The 22,345-nt window shown below is 29.6% G+C and overlaps 1 protein-coding gene across 1 annotated transcript; it reads right to left on the bottom strand.

Moving 5' to 3' along the window:
- Positions 1-11,013: 11,013 nt before the first annotated feature.
- On the bottom strand, positions 11,014-12,130 carry LOC123304840 (the record flags this gene model as incomplete). Its single annotated transcript, XM_044886407.1, has 2 exons — positions 11,995-12,130; positions 11,014-11,682 (listed from the first exon to the last, which is right to left on the bottom strand). Coding segments are annotated over exons 1-2 (805 nt in total), but the record flags the coding sequence as incomplete, so codon positions are not given.
- Positions 12,131-22,345: the final 10,215 nt, after the last annotated feature.

The following is a 22,345-nucleotide window of genomic DNA, read 5'->3' as shown; positions in this document are numbered from 1 at the left end:
ATCAAAATTTCACTCTTTTGTATAGTCCTGGCACACTAGATCCGACATGGAAAATTTTCAAAAATTTTAATTTTACCAAAAAATGAAAAATTATGAGCTCAAATTTCATCATGTTTTGGCCTATTTATACTTAAGTCATATCATATGACTTAAGTCATTTCATATGACTTAAGTCATATGAAATGACTTAAGTCATATGAAATGACTTAAGTCATATGATATGACTTAAGTATAAATAAGCCAAAATATGGTGAAATTTGACATTTTTTGATAAAAAAAATTTTTTTTAAATTATCGATTTCACATCAAGAGTGCTATGACTTAAAAAAAATTGAAATTTTATCAAAGTAAGTTGCTATGCACTTAAGTCATATCATATGACTTAAGTAATGACTTAAGTAATTACTTAAGTCATTTCATATGACTTAAGTCATATGATATGACTTAAGTATAAATAAGCCAAAATATGATGAAATTTGACATTTTTTATAAAAAAAATTTTTTTTTTAATTTTCGATTTCACATCAAGAGTGCCATGACTTAAGCAAAATTGAATTTTTATCCAAGTAAGTTGATATGCACAAAGTCATATGACTTAAGTCATTACTGTAGTCACTTACTTGGATAAAATTTCAATTTTGCTACGTGTCATGGCACTCTTGATGTGAAATCGAAAATTAAAAAAAAACTTTTTTTTTCAAAAAATGTCAAATTTCATAATAATAATAATCATCATAATCATAAGAATAATAATAATCATAATAACTAAACATGATGAAATTTGACATTTTTTGATAAAAAAATTTATTTTTAAATTTTCGATTTCACATCAAGAGTGCTATGAAATTTTTTTTTATCAAAAAATGTCAAATTTCATCATGTTTTGGCTTATTCATACTTTAGTCATATTGATCATTTTTTGCTTATTAAGACTTGATCAAATCATAAAAAACCTATATATTGCATATCGACTTACTTGGATCAAAATTTGACTCTTTTGTATAGTCCTGGCACTCTAGATCCGACATGGAAAATTTTCGAAAAATTTTAATTTTACCAAAAAATGAAAAATTATGATCATTTTTGGCTTATATAGACTTGATCCAATCATAAAAGACCTATATATATGCATCGGCTTCCAACCCAACCTAACCTAACCCAACCCAACCCAACCCAACCCAACCCAACCCAACCCAACCTAACCTAATCCAACCATTGGTCTTACTTTTTTTTTACCAAAAAAAGTCAAATTATGATCATTGTTGGCTTATTTAGACTTGATCAAATCATAAAAGATCTATATATATGCATATCGACTTACTTGGATCAAAATTTGACTCTTTTGTATAGTCCTGGCACTCTAGATCCGACATGGAAAATTTTCGAAAAATTTTAATTTTACCAAAAAATGAAAAATTATGAGCATTTTTGGCTTATTTAGACTTGATCAAATCATAAAAGACCTATATATATGCATATCGACTTACTTGGATCAAAATTTGACTCTTTTGTATAGTCCTGGCACTCTAGATCCGACATGGAAAATTTTCGAAAAATTTTAATTTTACCAAAAAATGTCAAATTATGATCATTTTTGGCTTATTTAGACTTGATCAAATCATAAAAGACCTATATATATGCATATCGACTTACTTGGATCAAAATTTGACTCTTTTGTATAGTCCTGGCACTCTAGATCCGACATGGAAAATTTTCGAAAAATTTTAATTTTACCAAAAAATGAAAAATTATGAGCATTTTTGGCTTATATAGACTTGATCCAATCATAAAAGACCTATATATATGCATCGGCTTCCAACCCAACCTAACCTAACCCAACCCAACCCAACCCAACCCAACCCAACCCAACCCAACCTAACCTAATCCAACCATTGGTCTTACTTTTTTTTTACCAAAAAAAGTCAAATTATGATCATTGTTGGCTTATTTAGACTTGATCAAATCATAAAAGACCTATATATATGCATATCGACTTACTTGGATCAAAATTTGACTCTTTTGTATAGTCCTGGCACTCTAGATCCGACATGGAAAATTTTCGAAAAATTTTAATTTTACCAAAAAATGAAAAATTATGAGCATTTTTGGCTTATTTAGACTTGATCAAATCATAAAAGACCTATATATATGCATATCGACTTACTTGGATCAAAATTTCACTCTTTTGTATAGTCCTGGCACACTAGATCCGACATGGAAAATTTTCAAAAATTTTAATTTTACCAAAAAATGTCAAATTATGATCATTTTTGGCTTATTTAGACTTGATCAAATCATAAAAGACCTATATATATGCATATCGTCTTACTTGGATCAAAATTTGACTCTTTTGTATAGTCCTGGCACTCTAGATCCGACATGGAAAATTTTCGAAAAATTTTAATTTTACCAAAAAATGAAAAATTATGAGCATTTTTGGCTTATTTAGACTTGATCAAATCATAAAAGACCTATATATATGCATATCGACTTACTTGGATCAAAATTTCACTCTTTTGTATAGTCCTGGCACACTAGATCCGACATGGAAAATTTTCAAAAATTTTAATTTTACCAAAAAATGAAAAATTATGAGCATTTTTGGCTTATTTAGACTTGATCAAATCATAAAAGACCTATATATATGCATATCGACATACTTGGATCAAAATTTCACTCTTTTGTATAGTCCTGGCACACTAGATCCGACATGGAAAATTTTCAAAAATTTTAATTTTACCAAAAAATGAAAAATTATGAGCATTTTTGGCTTATTTAGACTTGATCAAATCATAAAAGACCTATATATTTGCATATCGCCTTACTTGGATCAAATTTTCACTCTTTTGTGTAGTCCAGGCACTCTAGATTCGACATCAAAAATTTTCAAAAAAATTTTTTTATCAAAAAATGTCAAATTTCATCATGTTTTGGCCTATTTATACTTAAGTCATATCATATGACTTAAGTATAAATAAGCCAAAATATGGTGAAATTTGACATTTTTTGATAAAAAAAATTTTTTTTAAATTATCGATTTCACATCAAGAGTGCTATGACTTAAAAAAAATTGAAATTTTATCAAAGTAAGTTGCTATGCACTTAAGTCATATCATATGACTTAAGTAATGACTTAAGTAATTACTTAAGTCATTTCATATGACTTAAGTCATATGATATGACTTAAGTATAAATAAGCCAAAATATGATGAAATTTGACATTTTTTATAAAAAAAATTTTTTTTTTAATTTTCGATTTCACATCAAGAGTGCCATGACTTAAGCAAAATTGAATTTTTATCCAAGTAAGTTGATATGCACAAAGTCATATGACTTAAGTCATTACTGTAGTCATATTAACTTACTTGGATAAAATTTCAATTTTGCTACGTGTCATGGCACTCTTGATGTGAAATCGAAAATTAAAAAAAAACTTTTTTTTTCAAAAAATGTCAAATTTCATAATAATAATAATCATCATAATCATAATAATAATAATAATCATAATAACTAAACATGATGAAATTTGACATTTTTTGATAAAAAAATTTATTTTTAAATTTTCGATTTCACATCAAGAGTGCTATGAAATTTTTTTTTATCAAAAAATGTCAAATTTCATCATGTTTTGGCTTATTCATACTTTAGTCATATTGATCATTTTTTGCTTATTAAGACTTGATCAAATCATAAAAAACCTATATATTGCATATCGACTTACTTGGATCAAAATTTGACTCTTTTGTATAGTCCTGGCACTCTAGATCCGACATGGAAAATTTTCGAAAAATTTTAATTTTACCAAAAAATGAAAAATTATGATCATTTTTGGCTTATATAGACTTGATCCAATCATAAAAGACCTATATATATGCATCGGCTTCCAACCCAACCTAACCTAACCCAACCCAACCCAACCCAACCCAACCCAACCCAACCCAACCCAACCTAACCTAATCCAACCATTGGTCTTACTTTTTTTTTACCAAAAAAAGTCAAATTATGATCATTGTTGGCTTATTTAGACTTGATCAAATCATAAAAGACCTATATATATGCATATCGACTTACTTGGATCAAAATTTCACTCTTTTGTATAGTCCTGGCTCACTAGATCCGACATGGAAAATTTTCAAAAATTTTAATTTTACCAAAAAATGAAAAATTATGAGCATTTTTGGCTTATTTAGACTTGATCAAATCATAAAAGAATTATATATTTGCATATCGCCTTACTTGGATCAAATTTTCACTCTTTTGTGTAGTCCAGGCACTCTAGATTCGACATCAAAAATTTTCAAAAAAATTTTTTTATCAAAAAATGTCAAATTTCATCATGTTTTGGCCTATTTATACTTAAGTCATATCATATGACTTAAGTCATTTGAAATGACTTAAGTCATATGAAATGACTTAAGTCATATGAAATGACTTAAGTCATATGATATGACTTAAGTCATATGAAATGACTTAAGTCATATGAAATGACTTAAGTCATATGAAATGACTTAAGTCATATGATATGACTTAAGTATAAATAAGGCAAAATATGGTGAAATTTGACATTTTTGGATAAAAAAATTTTTTTTAAATTATCGATTTCACATCAAGAGTGCTATGACTTAAAAAAAAAAATTGAAATTTTATCAAAGTAAGTTGCTATGCACTTAAGTCATATCATATGACTTAAGTAATGACTTAAGTAATTACTTAAGTCATTTCATATGACTTAAGTCATATGATATGACTTAAGTATAAATAAGCCAAAATATGATGAAATTTGACATTTTTTGATAAAAAAGTTTATTTTTAAATTTTCGATTTCACATCAAGAGTGCTATGAAATTTTTTTTTATCAAAAAATGTCAAATTTCATCATGTTTTGGCTTATTCATACTTTAGTCATATTGATCATTTTTTGCTTATTAAGACTTGATCAAATCATAAAAGACCTATATATTGCATATCGACTTACTTGGATCAAAATTTGACTCTTTTGTATAGTCCTGGCACTCTAGATCCGACATGGAAAATTTTCGAAAAATTTTAATTTTACCAAAAAATGAAAAATTATGATCATTTTTGGCTTATATAGACTTGATCCAATCATAAAAGACCTATATATATGCATCGGCTTCCAACCCAACCTAACCTAACCCAACCCAACCCAACCCAACCCAACCCAACCCAACCCAACCCAACCCAACCTAACCTAATCCAACCATTGGTCTTACTTTTTTTTTACCAAAAAAAGTCAAATTATGATCATTGTTGGCTTATTTAGACTTGATCAAATCATAAAAGACCTATATATATGCATATCGACTTACTTGGATCAAAATTTGACTCTTTTGTATAGTCCTGGCACTCTAGATCCGACATGGAAAATTTTCGAAAAATTTTAATTTTACCAAAAAATGAAAAATTATGAGCATTTTTGGCTTATTTAGACTTGATCAAATCATAAAAGACCTATATATATGCATATCGACTTACTTGGATCAAAATTTGACTCTTTTGTATAGTCCTGGCACTCTAGATCCGACATGGAAAATTTTCGAAAAATTTTAATTTTACCAAAAAATGTCAAATTATGATCATTTTTGGCTTATTTAGACTTGATCAAATCATAAAAGACCTATATATATGCATATCGACTTACTTGGATCAAAATTTGACTCTTTTGTATAGTCCTGGCACTCTAGATCCGACATGGAAAATTTTCGAAAAATTTTAATTTTACCAAAAAATGAAAAATTATGAGCATTTTTGGCTTATTTAGACTTGATCAAATCATAAAAGACCTATATATATGCATATCGACTTACTTGGATCAAAATTTGACTCTTTTGTATAGTCCTGGCACTCTAGATCCGACATGGAAAATTTTCAAAAATTTTAATTTTACCAAAAAATGAAAAATTATGAGCATTTTTGGCTTATATAGACTTGATCCAATCATAAAAGACCTATATATATGCATCGGCTTCCAACCCAACCTAACCTAACCCAACCCAACCCAACCCAACCCAACCCAACCCAACCTAACCTAATCCAACTATTGGTCTTACTTTTTTTTTACCAAAAAAAGTCAAATTATGATCATTGTTGGCTTATTTAGACTTGATCAAATCATAAAAGACCTATATATATGCATATCGACTTACTTGGATCAAAATTTGACTCTTTTGTATAGTCCTGGCACTCTAGATCCGACATGGAAAATTTTCGAAAAATTTTAATTTTACCAAAAAATGAAAAATTATGAGCATTTTTGGCTTATTTAGACTTGATCAAATCATAAAAGACCTATATATATGCATATCGACTTACTTGGATCAAAATTTCACTCTTTTGTATAGTCCTGGCACACTAGATCCGACATGGAAAATTTTCAAAAATTTTAATTTTACCAAAAAATGTCAAATTATGATCATTTTTGGCTTATTTAGACTTGATCAAATCATAAAAGACCTATATATATGCATATCGTCTTACTTGGATCAAAATTTGACTCTTTTGTATAGTCCTGGCACTCTAGATCCGACATGGAAAATTTTCGAAAAATTTTAATTTTACCAAAAAATGAAAAATTATGAGCATTTTTGACTTATTTAGACTTGATCAAATCATAAAAGACCTATATATATGCATATCGACTTACTTGGATCAAAATTTCACTCTTTTGTATAGTCCTGGCACACTAGATCCGACATGGAAAATTTTCAAAAATTTTAATTTTACCAAAAAATGAAAAATTATGAGCATTTTTGGCTTATTTAGACTTGATCAAATCATAAAAGACCTATATATTTGCATATCGCCTTACTTGGATCAAATTTTCACTCTTTTGTGTAGTCCAGGCACTCTAGATTCGACATCAAAAATTTTCAAAAAAATTTTTTTATCAAAAAATGTCAAATTTCATCATGTTTTGGCCTATTTATACTTAAGTCATATCATATGACTTAAGTCATTTGAAATGACTTAAGTCATATGAAATGACTTAAGTCATATGAAATGACTTAAGTCATATGAAATGACTTAAGTCATATGATATGACTTAAGTATAAATAAGGCAAAATATGGTGAAATTTGACATTTTTTGATAAAAAAATTTTTTTTAAATTATCGATTTCACATCAAGAGTGCTATGACTTAAAAAAAAATTGAAATTTTATCAAAGTAAGTTGCTATGCACTTAAGTCATATCATATGACTTAAGTAATGACTTAAGTAATTACTTAAGTCATTTCATATGACTTAAGTCATATGATATGACTTAAGTATAAATAAGCCAAAATATGATGAAATTTGACATTTTTTGAAAAAAAAATTTATTTTTAAATTTTCGATTTCACATCAAGAGTGCTATGAAATTTTTTTTTATCAAAAAATTGTAAGATCGAGCGAGCCCGCCGAAGGCGGGTGAAGCTCGATCATAATTATATTGATAGTTTCGTTCGAAGAGATCACTGTGTAGTACCGCCTTTGTGCGCTTATTCATTACCACATAGTTCAACCATAAAATAAAATTAAGTAAGTGTATCCATAACAACTGGTTTATTTACCCTTCATACAGTTCAGAAGTGCTTTAGTTTAGGTAGAAGAGATCACTGGGAGGGTGATATAATGGGGGGGAGTGATCTCTTCGAACGAAACTATCAATATAATTATGATCGAGCTTCACCCGCCTTCGGCGGGCTCGCTCGATCTTACAATTATATTTCAAGTTTCGTTCTCGAGATCACTGTGTAGATGTTCAGAGCTGTGTTAATCATATTTAATAAATTAAAATTTGATTAGTTAACAGTATCAATTAAATGGGAGACCTTTTAATTACATCTTTATTAATATTAATTTTTTTTTTTTTTTTTTTTAAACAAAATATTAGTAATTAGCAATTAAACATAAATAATACGAACATATGCAAAATAATTTAAGTGAACAAAAACAAAGTTTAAATAAATAATATTAACATTATCAGGATAATATTGACTCAGCAAAAGATTTTTTATCATTAACAATTGGTCTGTTATAAAATTTTTCGAATACCTTTGATTTATCTGACCATCCTGCCAGACTTTTGATAATATTTACGTCAACTCCTTTCTTGAAGGCAGTTGAAGTCGAAGCGTGTCTGAAACTATGAGAAGCATAGTTATCGCCAACCTTACACTCCAATAAAAAGGATCGGAGCCATCTACTAATAGTATCTTTCGATGCTTTTTTATATGGTTTCCGAGTTGTAACAAATAAGTACTCAATGTTATCGGCTAAATTTGATGTAACCTGTAAGTATTGTTCTAAGGTAGATGCCACACAAAGATTTGAATTTTTATTAAATTTTTTTTTAATATTAATAGGGGTTGAAACGCGCCCCGCCTGGAAGTTTTAATTTTTTCTGGGATTTCGATTTCATAGTCTACATCCTTTTTAATAATATTCTTTCTCTTAATTAAAGAAATTGTTTGGACACGATGTGCAGAAACTAATGCTATCAACACGACTAATTTTGTTGTTAACTGTTGTAGATTAAGTATATTTACCGGATTTAGTCGCTCTAAATTTTCAATTAAAGGATCTAAACTATAAATTCTATCATACTTGGGTTTAGCAGGTTTAATATTATAAACACCCCTGAGAAAGCGTGATAACAAAGGATTTTTTCAAATCTCCTTGTCACAAATAAGGGATATTGCGGCACGAGTAGTATTTAAAATACCGTGCACCTTCCTTGAATTTTTTTGTGAAATATTCAATCAACATTTCTTCTTTGGGATTAAACATATCAATTTTTTTTTTTTTTGTGAGCAAAAAGAAAACCAGTCTTTTATTGGCTTGGAGTACTGTTTCAGGGTTGAAGTAGAGACGGACTTGATAATGATGTCAATGGCTTCATCATTTAAACCCCTTTTTTTAAATGCCTGGTGGATAATCGGGCAGCCATCAGAGACAGTTTTTGAGCCAACGGATGTTGAACTTGTCTACAAGGAGAGAGAGGTAAATTAACATCTGGTTGAAAAATGATAGGTTCTGAGTCTAGCAGCGAAAGCCATACAGGATACCATGGCTGACCGCGCCAGTTTGGAACTACTACAATTCCACAAGCCTGATCGATTTGGATTTTCTTAAGTGATTTTAAGATTAATGAGAAAGGAGGGAAAGCAAAAAAATTTAAATGTTTCCAATTGATTGTAAATGCATCAATAGTGACTGCAGCAGGATCACGATGCCAGGAACAGTACCTTTTGCATTTTTTATTTGAAGATGATGCGAAAAGATCAATGTCTGGCCTGCCCAGCTGAGAAACTATCTTATCGAACGCACCAGAAGACAGTTCCCACTCAATGTCTATATTTTCTATTCTAGAAGCTCTGTCCGCATCAACGTTATCCTTAGAAGGAATGTATGAAGCGAATATCCATATATTCCTGCATTCACACCAGGACCAAATGTCATAGGATAAAACGCTCAGGTGTTTAAACTTGGTACCGCCCATTTTTAGCAATTGCAGTCGAGTTATCAATTCTTAGGAGAATTTTACAATTAGCAAAATCAGATGCAAATGATTTTAAACCGTTAAAAGCTGCTAAAAGTTCTAGATGGTTAATATGAAACGATCTTTCCATGGGGCTCCAGCGCCCATAAGCCACCTGTCCATCATACGACGCTCCCCATCCTGTAGTTGAAGCATCTGAATATATAGTGAAAGGGAAAGTTGAATTTCTAATAGGATTTTTAGAATTTATAATATTAATCGACCACCAGTTAAATTCATTTAATAAAGAAGGAGATATACTCATAACATGATCGTATTCATTATTAGATTTTAGTAAGGCCAAATAACGTTCTTGCTCAAACGCCTTAGAGTGAAACCAGCCATAATTAATTGCTGGGCAGGCTGCTGTGATATTTCCCACAAATTGGGAAAATTCTCTGATAGTACAATGAGTGGAATCCCTAAATTTCAATACTAAATTGTGTATATGAGACCTTTTTTCTTCTGTAAGTTCAATTGTCATTTGAACTGAATCAAATAAAAAACCCAGAAATTTGCATGATGTTGAAGGGTTAAGATTACTCTTACTCTCATTTAAAATAAAACCTAAAGATTCTATTAACTCACGAGAAATTCTTATGTTTTCTGAACACAGGGCAGTAGAATCGGCTGCCAACCACCAATCATCAAGATATACTACTGATATCAAACCTAGCCCTCTCAGGTGGCAAATAATAGGTTTACAAATTTTAGTAAAGACCCATGGGGCCGTGCAGAGGCCAAAAGGTAAGCAAATAAATTCATAAAGGAAATTATTTCAGGTAAATCTTAGGTATTTCCAGAAATTTTTATGAATTGGAATCATAAAATATGCATCTTTCAGGTCAAAATTAGCCATCAAACATTCTCTTGATATTAATTTTAAAATTGTTCTATAATCCTCCATTTTAAAATGAACAGTTTCTATGAAATTATTTAAATGCTTTAAATTAAGGATAAATCTCATTTTACCATTTTTTTTGGGTACAAGAAAAATTCTTGATAAAAACTGGCCCTCCTCCTCAGCACACTGCTGGATAGCGCCCGTTGATAAAAGGTCATTCACAGCCTTCTGTACCTCAAGTTTATTTTCAGATAAATGATTATTGGAGGGCTTTGAAGATTGAGTTGGTGTAGAGATAAATGGAATTTTGTATCCGGAGATCGTCTCAAGGATAAAAGGATCGGAGGTGATTTTGGCCCAAGCATGTACGAAATACTTTAACCTACCCGCAGTAGGACTCACCTTTATTTCTTCTGTGTCTGAGCATTTTGAGCTGGAGGGAGTTGGTTCCCTGATCGGGATCGAGTTGTGATTTGATTGTGATTGTTTGCAGCTGATGATTTGTTGAAGTGACGTCTGTAGCCCGTCTGACTGGGGCTGATCCTTGAAGCAGACGGGCTTCTCCAGTTTAAAGAGTTTTTAGGTCGATTTGAATCTCTTCGTGGAGTTTGATTTTTTAAAGACAAGCTTGTTTTTTCAACAGCTAAGGCATTCTTAATTCTTTTAGCAAGGTCGATGCCAAAAAGAAATTCATCTGTGGGTGAATCTTCAAGAACAGACTTCCTTTTTCCATCAACACATGAGTACAATTGTGCACGTCTGGATTTGGACAACTGGAAAAACAGGTCACACATCATGCTGCTGGAGTCACAAAGAAGCTTTAAAAGCTGTTCCTTATCTACCGGTTCCTCTTCATCATTCAAAATATTGCAGATGGCTGTACCAATAGCCACTAAACTACGGCCACACACATCCTGATGATTAGCAAAAAATTTATCACGAGATTTAGCCGTTTTATGTAAAAGAGGGAGTAATTCCGGATTGAGAGTTGGTGCAATTAGAGGACAGTTTCCTTTGTTAGGATAAGTTTCAATCATTTTAGACTTATCTTCTTTGTTCATGCCTGAAGCTAATAAATCTTTCCAGCATGACGCTAGTTCAGGGTGCAAAACAAAGCATTTATCCTTTAAAAGTCTCTTTTCCGAGCCCAGGATTTGGAGCACCGATTCACTGAGGGTGGGAACTTCAGAACCCTTCGTCTCCTGCAACTCCACTGACGCCTTCAAGTTTTTATCTGAGGCATTTTCCATTTCAATATCAGATTTACTACTCTGATCTTGGTCGTCAACATCTGAGTCTGCAAGAGCAAAAGATCTAGGTCAAAACAAGCTATCATTTTCCTGACGCAATTTTTTTTTTTTTTTTAATGTTTGCCCAGTCAAAGGTACAACAACTTATTAACATAAGATTTGTTGCCCAAGGTACAACAAAAAATGTTGCCCAATAACAATCAAAAATTGATTAGTTAAGTATTTTAGTATTTACCCTCAGATGAACAGTTAACAACAGAGTCAATGACTAAATTAGATGACATTTCCAGATCATTTAATTAAATGCTGGTATATATATTTTTTTAATTATTTAGGTATTTTAATATTTTAATATTTACCCTCAGATGAAGAATTATCAACAGAATCGTCGACTAAATTTGATGACATTTCCTGATCAATTAAATGCTGATATTTTTTTAATTTTTTTTGGAGTACCTCCAAATGAGAATTGTTTTCCAATTTACGTTTATTCATTTTTATCAATGAACAAGCAACAAATTAGTGTTTTACTTCTGATATCTGATAGATTATAATATTTGATTTTTTTTTTTTTTAAGAGAAATCAAAAAACGATGTTACTTGAAACGCACAAAAAACGTAATGAAGGGTAAATAAACCAGTTGTTATGGATACACTTACTTAATTTTATTTTATGGTTGAACTATGTGGTAATGAATAAGCGCACAAAGGCGGTACTACACAGTGATCTCGAGAACGAAACTTGAAATATAATGTCAAATTTCATCATGTTTTGGCTTATTCATACTTTAGTCATATTGATCATTTTTTGCTTATTAAGACTTGATCAAATCATAAAAGACCTATATATTGCATATCGACTTACTTGGATCAAAATTTGACTCTTTTGTATAGTCCTGGCACTCTAGATCCGACATGGAAAAATTATGATCATTTTTGGCTTATATAGACTTGATCCAATCATAAAAGACCTATATATATGCATCGGCTTCCAACCCAACCTAACCTAACCCAACCCAACCCAACCCAACCCAACCCAACCCAACCCAACCTAACCTAATCCAACCATTGGTCTTACTTTTTTTTTACCAAAAAAAGTCAAATTATGATCATTGTTGGCTTATTTAGACTTGATCAAATCATAAAAGACCTATATATATGCATATCGACTTACTTGGATCAAAATTTCACTCTTTTGTATAGTCCTGGCACACTAGATCCGACATGGAAAATTTTCAAAAATTTTAATTTTACCAAAAAATGTCAATTTATGATCATTTTTGGCTTATTTAGACTTGATCAAATCATAAAAGACCTATATATATGCATATCGTCTTACTTGGATCAAAATTTGACTCTTTTGTATAGTCCTGGCACTCTAGATCCGACATGGAAAATTTTCGAAAAATTTTAATTTTACCAAAAAATGAAAAATTATGAGCATTTTTGGCTTATTTAGACTTGATCAAATCATAAAAGACCTATATATATGCATATCGACTTACTTGGATCAAAATTTCACTCTTTTGTATAGTCCTGGCACACTAGATCCGACATGGAAAATTTTCAAAAATTTTAATTTTACCAAAAAATGAAAAATTATGAGCATTTTTGGCTTATTTAGACTTGATCAAATCATAAAAGACCTATATATATGCAAAGCGACTTACTTGGATCAAAATTTCACTCTTTTGTATAGTCCTGGCACACTAGATCCGACATGGAAAATTTTCAAAAATTTTAATTTTACCAAAAAATGAAAAATTATGAGCATTTTTGGCTTATTTAGACTTGATCAAATCATAAAAGACCTATATATTTGCATATCGCCTTACTTGGATCAAATTTTCACTCTTTTGTGTAGTCCAGGCACTCTAGATTCGACATCAAAAATTTTCAAAAAAATTTTTTTATCAAAAAATGTCAAATTTCATCATGTTTTGGCCTATTTATACTTAAGTCATATCATATGACTTAAGTCATTTGAAATGACTTAAGTCATATGAAATGACTTAAGTCATATGATATGACTTAAGTATAAATAAGCCAAAATATGGTGAAATTTGACATTTTTTGATAAAAAAAATTTTTTTTAAATTATCGATTTCACATCAAGAGTGCTATGACTTAAAAAAAATTGAAATTTTATCAAAGTAAGTTGCTATGCACTTAAGTCATATCATATGACTTAAGTAATGACTTAAGTAATTACTTAAGTCATTTCATATGACTTAAGTCATTTCATATGACTTAAGTCATATGATATGACTTAAGTATAAATAAGCCAAAATATGATGAAATTTGACATTTTTTATAAAAAAAGTTTTTTTTTAATTTTCGATTTCACATCAAGAGTGCCATGACTTAAGCAAAATTGAATTTTTATCCAAGTAAGTTGATATGCACAAAGTCATATGACTTAAGTCATTACTGTAGTCATATTAACTTACTTGGATAAAATTTCAATTTTGCTACGTGTCATGGCACTCTTGATGTGAAATCGAAAATTAAAAAAAAACTTTTTTTTTCAAAAAATGTCAAATTTCATAATAATAATAATCATCATAATCATAATAATAATAATAATCATAATAACTAAACATGATGAAATTTGACATTTTTTGATAAAAAATTTATTTTTAAATTTTCGATTTCACATCAAGAGTGCTATGAAATTTTTTTTTATCAAAAAATGTCAAATTTCATCATGTTTTGGCTTATTCATACTTTAGTCATATTGATCATTTTTTGCTTATTAAGACTTGATCAAATCATAAAAGACCTATATATGCATATCGACTTACTTGGATCAAAATTTCACTCTTTTGTATAGTCCTGGCACACTAGATCCGACATGGAAAATTTTCAAAAATTTTAATTTTACCAAAAAATGAAAAATTATGAGCATTTTTGGCTTATTTAGACTTGATCAAATCATAAAAGACCTATATATTTGCATATCGCCTTACTTGGATCAAATTTTCACTCTTTTGTGTAGTCCAGGCACTCTAGATTCGACATCAAAAATTTTCAAAAAAATTTTTTTATCAAAAAATGTCAAATTTCATCATGTTTTGGCCTATTTATACTTAAGTCATATCATATGACTTAAGTCATTTGAAATGACTTAAGTCATATGAAATGACTTAAGTCATATGAAATGACTTAAGTCATATGATATGACTTAAGTATAAATAAGGCAAAATATGGTGAAATTTGACATTTTTTGATAAAAAAATTTTTTTTAAATTATCGATTTCACATCAAGAGTGCTATGACTTAAAAAAAAATTGAAATTTTATCAAAGTAAGTTGCTATGCACTTAAGTCATATCATATGACTTAAGTAATGACTTAAGTAATTACTTAAGTCATTTCATATGACTTAAGTCATATGATATGACTTAAGTATAAATAAGCCAAAATATGATGAAATTTGACATTTTTTGATAAAAAATTTATTTTTAAATTTTCGATTTCACATCAAGAGTGCTATGAAATTTTTTTTTATCAAAAAATGTCAAATTTCATCATGTTTTGGCTTATTCATACTTTAGTCATATTGATCATTTTTTGCTTATTAAGACTTGATCAAATCATAAAAGACCTATATATTGCATATCGACTTACTTGGATCAAAATTTGACTCTTTTGTATAGTCCTGGCACTCTAGATCCGACATGGAAAATTTTCGAAAAATTTTAATTTTACCAAAAAATGAAAAATTATGATCATTTTTGGCTTATATAGACTTGATCCAATCATAAAAGACCTATATATATGCATCGGCTTCCAACCCAACCTAACCTAACCCAACCCAACCCAACCCAACCCAACCCAACCCAACCCAACCCAACCCAACCTAACCTAATCCAACCATTGGTCTTACTTTTTTTTTACCAAAAAAAGTCAAATTATGATCATTGTTGGCTTATTTAGACTTGATCAAATCATAAAAGACCTATATATATGCATATCGACTTACTTGGATCAAAATTTGACTCTTTTGTATAGTCCTGGCACTCTAGATCCGACATGGAAAATTTTCGAAAAATTTTAATTTTACCAAAAAATGAAAAATTATGAGCATTTTTGGCTTATTTAGACTTGATCAAATCATAAAAGACCTATATATATGCATATCGACTTACTTGGATCAAAATTTGACTCTTTTGTATAGTCCTGGCACTCTAGATCCGACATGGAAAATTTTCGAAAAATTTTAATTTTACCAAAAAATGTCAAATTATGATCATTTTTGGCTTATTTAGACTTGATCAAATCATAAAAGACCTATATATATGCATATCGACTTACTTGGATCAAAATTTGACTCTTTTGTATAGTCCTGGCACTCTAGATCCGACATGGAAAATTTTCGAAAAATTTTAATTTTACCAAAAAATGAAAAATTATGAGCATTTTTGGCTTATATAGACTTGATCCAATCATAAAAGACCTATATATATGCATCGGTTCCAACCCAACCTAACCTAACCCAACCCAACCCAACCCAACCCAACCCAACCCAACCCAACCTAACCTAATCCAACCATTGGTCTTACTTTTTTTTTACCAAAAAAAGTCAAATTATGATCATTGTTGGCTTATTTAGACTTGATCAAATCATAAAAGACCTATATATATGCATATCGACTTACTTGGATCAAAATTTGACTCTTTTGTATAGTCCTGGCACTCTAGATCCGACATGGAAAATTTTCGAAAAATTTTAATTTTACCAAAAAATGTCAAATTATGATCATTTTTGGCTTATTTAGACTTGATCAAATCATAAAAGACCTATATATATGCATATCGACTTACTTGGATCAAAATTTGACTCTTTTGTATAGTCCTGGCACTCTAGATCCGACATGGAAAATTTTCGAAAAATTTTAATTTTACCAAAAAATGAAAAATTATGAGCATTTTTGGCTTATATAGACTTGATCCAATCATAAAAGACCTATATATATGCATCGGCTTCCAACCCAACCTAACCTAACCCAACCCAACCCAACCCAACCCAACCCAACCCAACCCAACCCAACCTAACCTAATCCAACCATTGGTCTTACTTTTTTTTTACCAAAAAAAGTCAAATTATGATCATTGTTGGCTTATTTAGACTTGATCAAATCATAAAAGACCTATATATATGCATATCGACTTACTTGGATCAAAATTTGACTCTTTTGTATAGTCCTGGCACTCTAGATCCGACATGGAAAATTTTCGAAAAATTTTAATTTTACCAAAAAATGAAAAATTATGAGCATTTTTGGCTTATTTAGACTTGATCAAATCATAAAAGACCTATATATATGCATATCGACTTACTTGGATCAAAATTTCACTCTTTTGTATAGTCCTGGCACACTAGATCCGACATGGAAAATTTTCAAAAATTTTAATTTTACCAAAAAATGTCAAATTATGATCATTTTTGGCTTATTTAGACTTGATCAAATCATAAAAGACCTATATATATGCATATCGTCTTACTTGGATCAAAATTTGACTCTTTTGTATAGTCCTGGCACTCTAGATCCGACATGGAAAATTTTCGAAAAATTTTAATTTTACCAAAAAATGAAAAATTATGAGCATTTTTGGCTTATTTAGACTTGATCAAATCATAAAAGACCTATATATATGCATATCGACTTACTTGGATCAAAATTTGACTCTTTTGTATAGTCCTGGCACTCTAGATCCGACATGGAAAATTTTCGAAAAATTTTAATTTTACCAAAAAATGTCAAATTATGATCATTTTTGGCTTATTTAGACTTGATCAAATCATAAAAGACCTATATATATGCATATCGACTTACTTGGATCAAAATTTGACTCTTTTGTATAGTCCTGGCACTCTAGATCCGACATGGAAAATTTTCGAAAAATTTTAATTTTACCAAAAAATGAAAAATTATGAGCATTTTTGGCTTATATAGACTTGATCCAATCATAAAAGACCTATATATATGCATCGGCTTCCAACCCAACCTAACCTAACCCAACCCAACCCAACCCAACCCAACCCAACCCAACCTAACCTAATCCAACCATTGGTCTTACTTTTTTTTTACCAAAAAAAGTCAAATTATGATCATTGTTGGCTTATTTAGACTTGATCAAATCATAAAAGACCTATATATATGCATATCGACTTACTTGGATCAAAATTTGACTCTTTTGTATAGTCCTGGCACTCTAGATCCGACATGGAAAATTTTCGAAAAATTTTAATTTTACCAAAAAATGTCAAATTATGATCATTTTTGGCTTATTTAGACTTGATCAAATCATAAAAGACCTATATATATGCATATCGACTTACTTGGATCAAAATTTGACTCTTTTGTATAGTCCTGGCACTCTAGATCCGACATGGAAAATTTTCGAAAAATTTTAATTTTACCAAAAAATGAAAAATTATGATCATTTTTGGCTTATATAGACTTGATCCAATCATAAAAGACCTATATATATGCATCGGCTTCCAACCCAACCTAACCTAACCCAACCCAACCCAACCCAACCCAACCCAACCCAACCTAACCTAATCCAACCATTGGTCTTACTTTTTTTTTACCAAAAAAAGTCAAATTATGATCATTGTTGGCTTATTTAGACTTGATCAAATCATAAAAGACCTATATATATGCATATCGACTTACTTGGATCAAAATTTGACTCTTTTGTATAGTCCTGGCACTCTAGATCCGACATGGAAAATTTTCGAAAAATTTTAATTTTACCAAAAAATGAAAAATTATGAGCATTTTTGGCTTATTTAGACTTGATCAAATCATAAAAGACCTATATATATGCATATCGACTTACTTGGATCAAAATTTCACTCTTTTGTATAGTCCTGGCACACTAGATCCGACATGGAAAATTTTCAAAAATTTTAATTTTACCAAAAAATGTCAAATTATGATCATTTTTGGCTTATTTAGACTTGATCAAATCATAAAAGACCTATATATATGCATATCGTCTTACTTGGATCAAAATTTGACTCTTTTGTATAGTCCTGGCACTCTAGATCCGACATGGAAAATTTTCGAAAAATTTTAATTTTACCAAAAAATGAAAAATTATGAGCATTTTTGGCTTATTTAGACTTGATCAAATCATAAAAGACCTATATATATGCATATCGACTTACTTGGATCAAAATTTCACTCTTTTGTATAGTCCTGGCACACTAGATCCGACATGGAAAATTTTCAAAAATTTTAATTTTACCAAAAAATGAAAAATTATGAGCATTTTTGGCTTATTTAGACTTGATCAAATCATAAAAGACCTATATATATGCATATCGACTTACTTGGATCAAAATTTGACTCTTTTGTATAGTCCTGGCACTCTAGATCCGACATGGAAAATTTTCGAAAAATTTTAATTTTACCAAAAAATGAAAAATTATGAGCATTTTTGGCTTATTTAGACTTGATCAAATCATAAAAGACCTATATATATGCATATCGACTTACTTGGATCAAAATTTCACTCTTTTGTATAGTCCTGGCACACTAGATCCGACATGGAAAATTTTCAAAAATTTTAATTTTACCAAAAAATGTCAAATTATGATCATTTTTGGCTTATTTAGACTTGATCAAATCATAAAAGACCTATATATATGCATATCGACTTACTTGGATCAAAATTTCACTCTTTTGTATAGTCCTGGCACACTAGATCCGACATGGAAAATTTTCAAAAATTTTAATTTTACCAAAAAATGAAAAATTATGAGCATTTTTGGCTTATTTAGACTTGATCAAATCATAAAAGACCTATATATATGCATATCGACATACTTGGATCAAAATTTCACTCTTTTGTATAGTCCTGGCACACTAGATCCGACATGGAAAATTTTCAAAAATTTTAATTTTACCAAAAAATGAAAAATTATGAGCATTTTTGGCTTATTTAGACTTGATCAAATCATAAAAGACCTATATATTTGCATATCGCCTTACTTGGATCAAATTTTCACTCTTTTGTGTAGTCCAGGCACTCTAGATTCGACATCAAAAATTTTCAAAAAAATTTTTTTATCAAAAAATGTCAAATTTCATCATGTTTTGGCCTATTTATACTTAAGTCATATCATATGACTTAAGTCATTTCATATGACTTAAGTCATATGAAATGACTTAAGTATAAATAAGCCAAAATATGGTGAAATTTGACATTTTTTGATAAAAAAAATTTTTTTTAAATTATCGATTTCACATCAAGAGTGCTATGACTTAAAAAAAATTGAAATTTTATCAAAGTAAGTTGCTATGCACTTAAGTCATATCATATGACTTAAGTAATGACTTAAGTAATTACTTAAGTCATTTCATATGACTTAAGTCATATGATATGACTTAAGTATAAATAAGCCAAAATATGATGAAATTTGACATTTTTTATAAAAAAAATTTTTTTTTTAATTTTCGATTTCACATCAAGAGTGCCATGACTTAAGCAAAATTGAATTTTTATCCAAGTAAGTTGATATGCACAAAGTCATATGACTTAAGTCATTACTGTAGTCATATTAACTTACTTGGATAAAATTTCAATTTTGCTACGTGTCATGGCACTCTTGATGTGAAATCGAAAATTAAAAAAAAACTTTTTTTTTCAAAAAATGTCAAATTTCATAATAATAATAATCATCATAATCATAATAATAATAATAATCATAATAACTAAACATGATGAAATTTGACATTTTTTGATAAAAAAATTTATTTTTAAATTTTCGATTTCACATCAAGAGTGCTATGAAATTTTTTTTTATCAAAAAATGTCAAATTTCATCATGTTTTGGCTTATTCATACTTTAGTCATATTGATCATTTTTTGCTTATTAAGACTTGATCAAATCATAAAAAACCTATATATTGCATATCGACTTACTTGGATCAAAATTTGACTCTTTTGTATAGTCCTGGCACTCTAGATCCGACATGGAAAATTTTCGAAAAATTTTAATTTTACCAAAAAATGAAAAATTATGATCATTTTTGGCTTATATAGACTTGATCCAATCATAAAAGACCTATATATATGCATCGGCTTCCAACCCAACCTAACCTAACCCAACCCAACCCAACCCAACCCAACCCAACCCAACCCAACCCAACCCAACCTAACCTAATCCAACCATTGGTCTTACTTTTTTTTTACCAAAAAAAGTCAAATTATGATCATTGTTGGCTTATTTAGACTTGATCAAATCATAAAAGACCTATATATATGCATATCGACTTACTTGGATCAAAATTTGACTCTTTTGTATAGTCCTGGCACTCTAGATCCGACATGGAAAATTTTCGAAAAATTTTAATTTTACCAAAAAATGAAAAATTATGAGCATTTTTGGCTTATTTAGACTTGATCAAATCATAAAAGACCTATATATATGCATATCGACTTACTTGGATCAAAATTTGACTCTTTTGTATAGTCCTGGCACTCTAGATCCGACATGGAAAATTTTCGAAAAATTTTAATTTTACCAAAAAATGAAAAATTATGAGCATTTTTGGCTTATTTAGACTTGATCAAATCATAAAAGACCTATATATATGCATATCGACTTACTTGGATCAAAATTTGACTCTTTTGTATAGTCCTGGCACTCTAGATCCGACATGGAAAATTTTCAAAAATTTTAATTTTACCAAAAAATGAAAAATTATGAGCATTTTTGGCTTATATAGACTTGATCCAATCATAAAAGACCTATATATATGCATCGGCTTCCAACCCAACCTAACCTAACCCAACCCAACCCAACCCAACCCAACCCAACCCAACCTAACCTAATCCAACCATTGGTCTTACTTTTTTTTTACCAAAAAAAGTCAAATTATGATCATTGTTGGCTTATTTAGACTTGATCAAATCATAAAAGACCTATATATATGCATATCGACTTACTTGGATCAAAATTTGACTCTTTTGTATAGTCCTGGCACTCTAGATCCGACATGGAAAATTTTCGAAAAATTTTAATTTTACCAAAAAATGAAAAATTATGAGCATTTTTGGCTTATTTAGACTTGATCAAATCATAAAAGACCTATATATATGCATATCGACTTACTTGGATCAAAATTTCACTCTTTTGTATAGTCCTGGCACACTAGATCCGACATGGAAAATTTTCAAAAATTTTAATTTTACCAAAAAATGTCAAATTATGATCATTTTTGGCTTATTTAGACTTGATCAAATCATAAAAGACCTATATATATGCATATCGTCTTACTTGGATCAAAATTTGACTCTTTTGTATAGTCCTGGCACTCTAGATCCGACATGGAAAATTTTCGAAAAATTTTAATTTTACCAAAAAATGAAAAATTATGAGCATTTTTGGCTTATTTAGACTTGATCAAATCATAAAAGACCTATATATATGCATATCGACTTACTTGGATCAAAATTTCACTCTTTTGTATAGTCCTGGCACACTAGATCCGACATGGAAAATTTTCAAAAATTTTAATTTTACCAAAAAATGAAAAATTATGAGCATTTTTGGCTTATTTAGACTTGATCAAATCATAAAAGACCTATATATTTGCATATCGCCTTACTTGGATCAAATTTTCACTCTTTTGTGTAGTCCAGGCACTCTAGATTCGACATCAAAAATTTTCAAAAAAATTTTTTTATC

Source organism: Chrysoperla carnea, unplaced genomic scaffold, assembly GCF_905475395.1.
Source record: "Chrysoperla carnea unplaced genomic scaffold, inChrCarn1.1, whole genome shotgun sequence".
Taxonomy (NCBI): domain Eukaryota; kingdom Metazoa; phylum Arthropoda; class Insecta; order Neuroptera; family Chrysopidae; genus Chrysoperla; species Chrysoperla carnea.
This window is presented reverse-complemented; position numbering and strand designations above follow the sequence as displayed.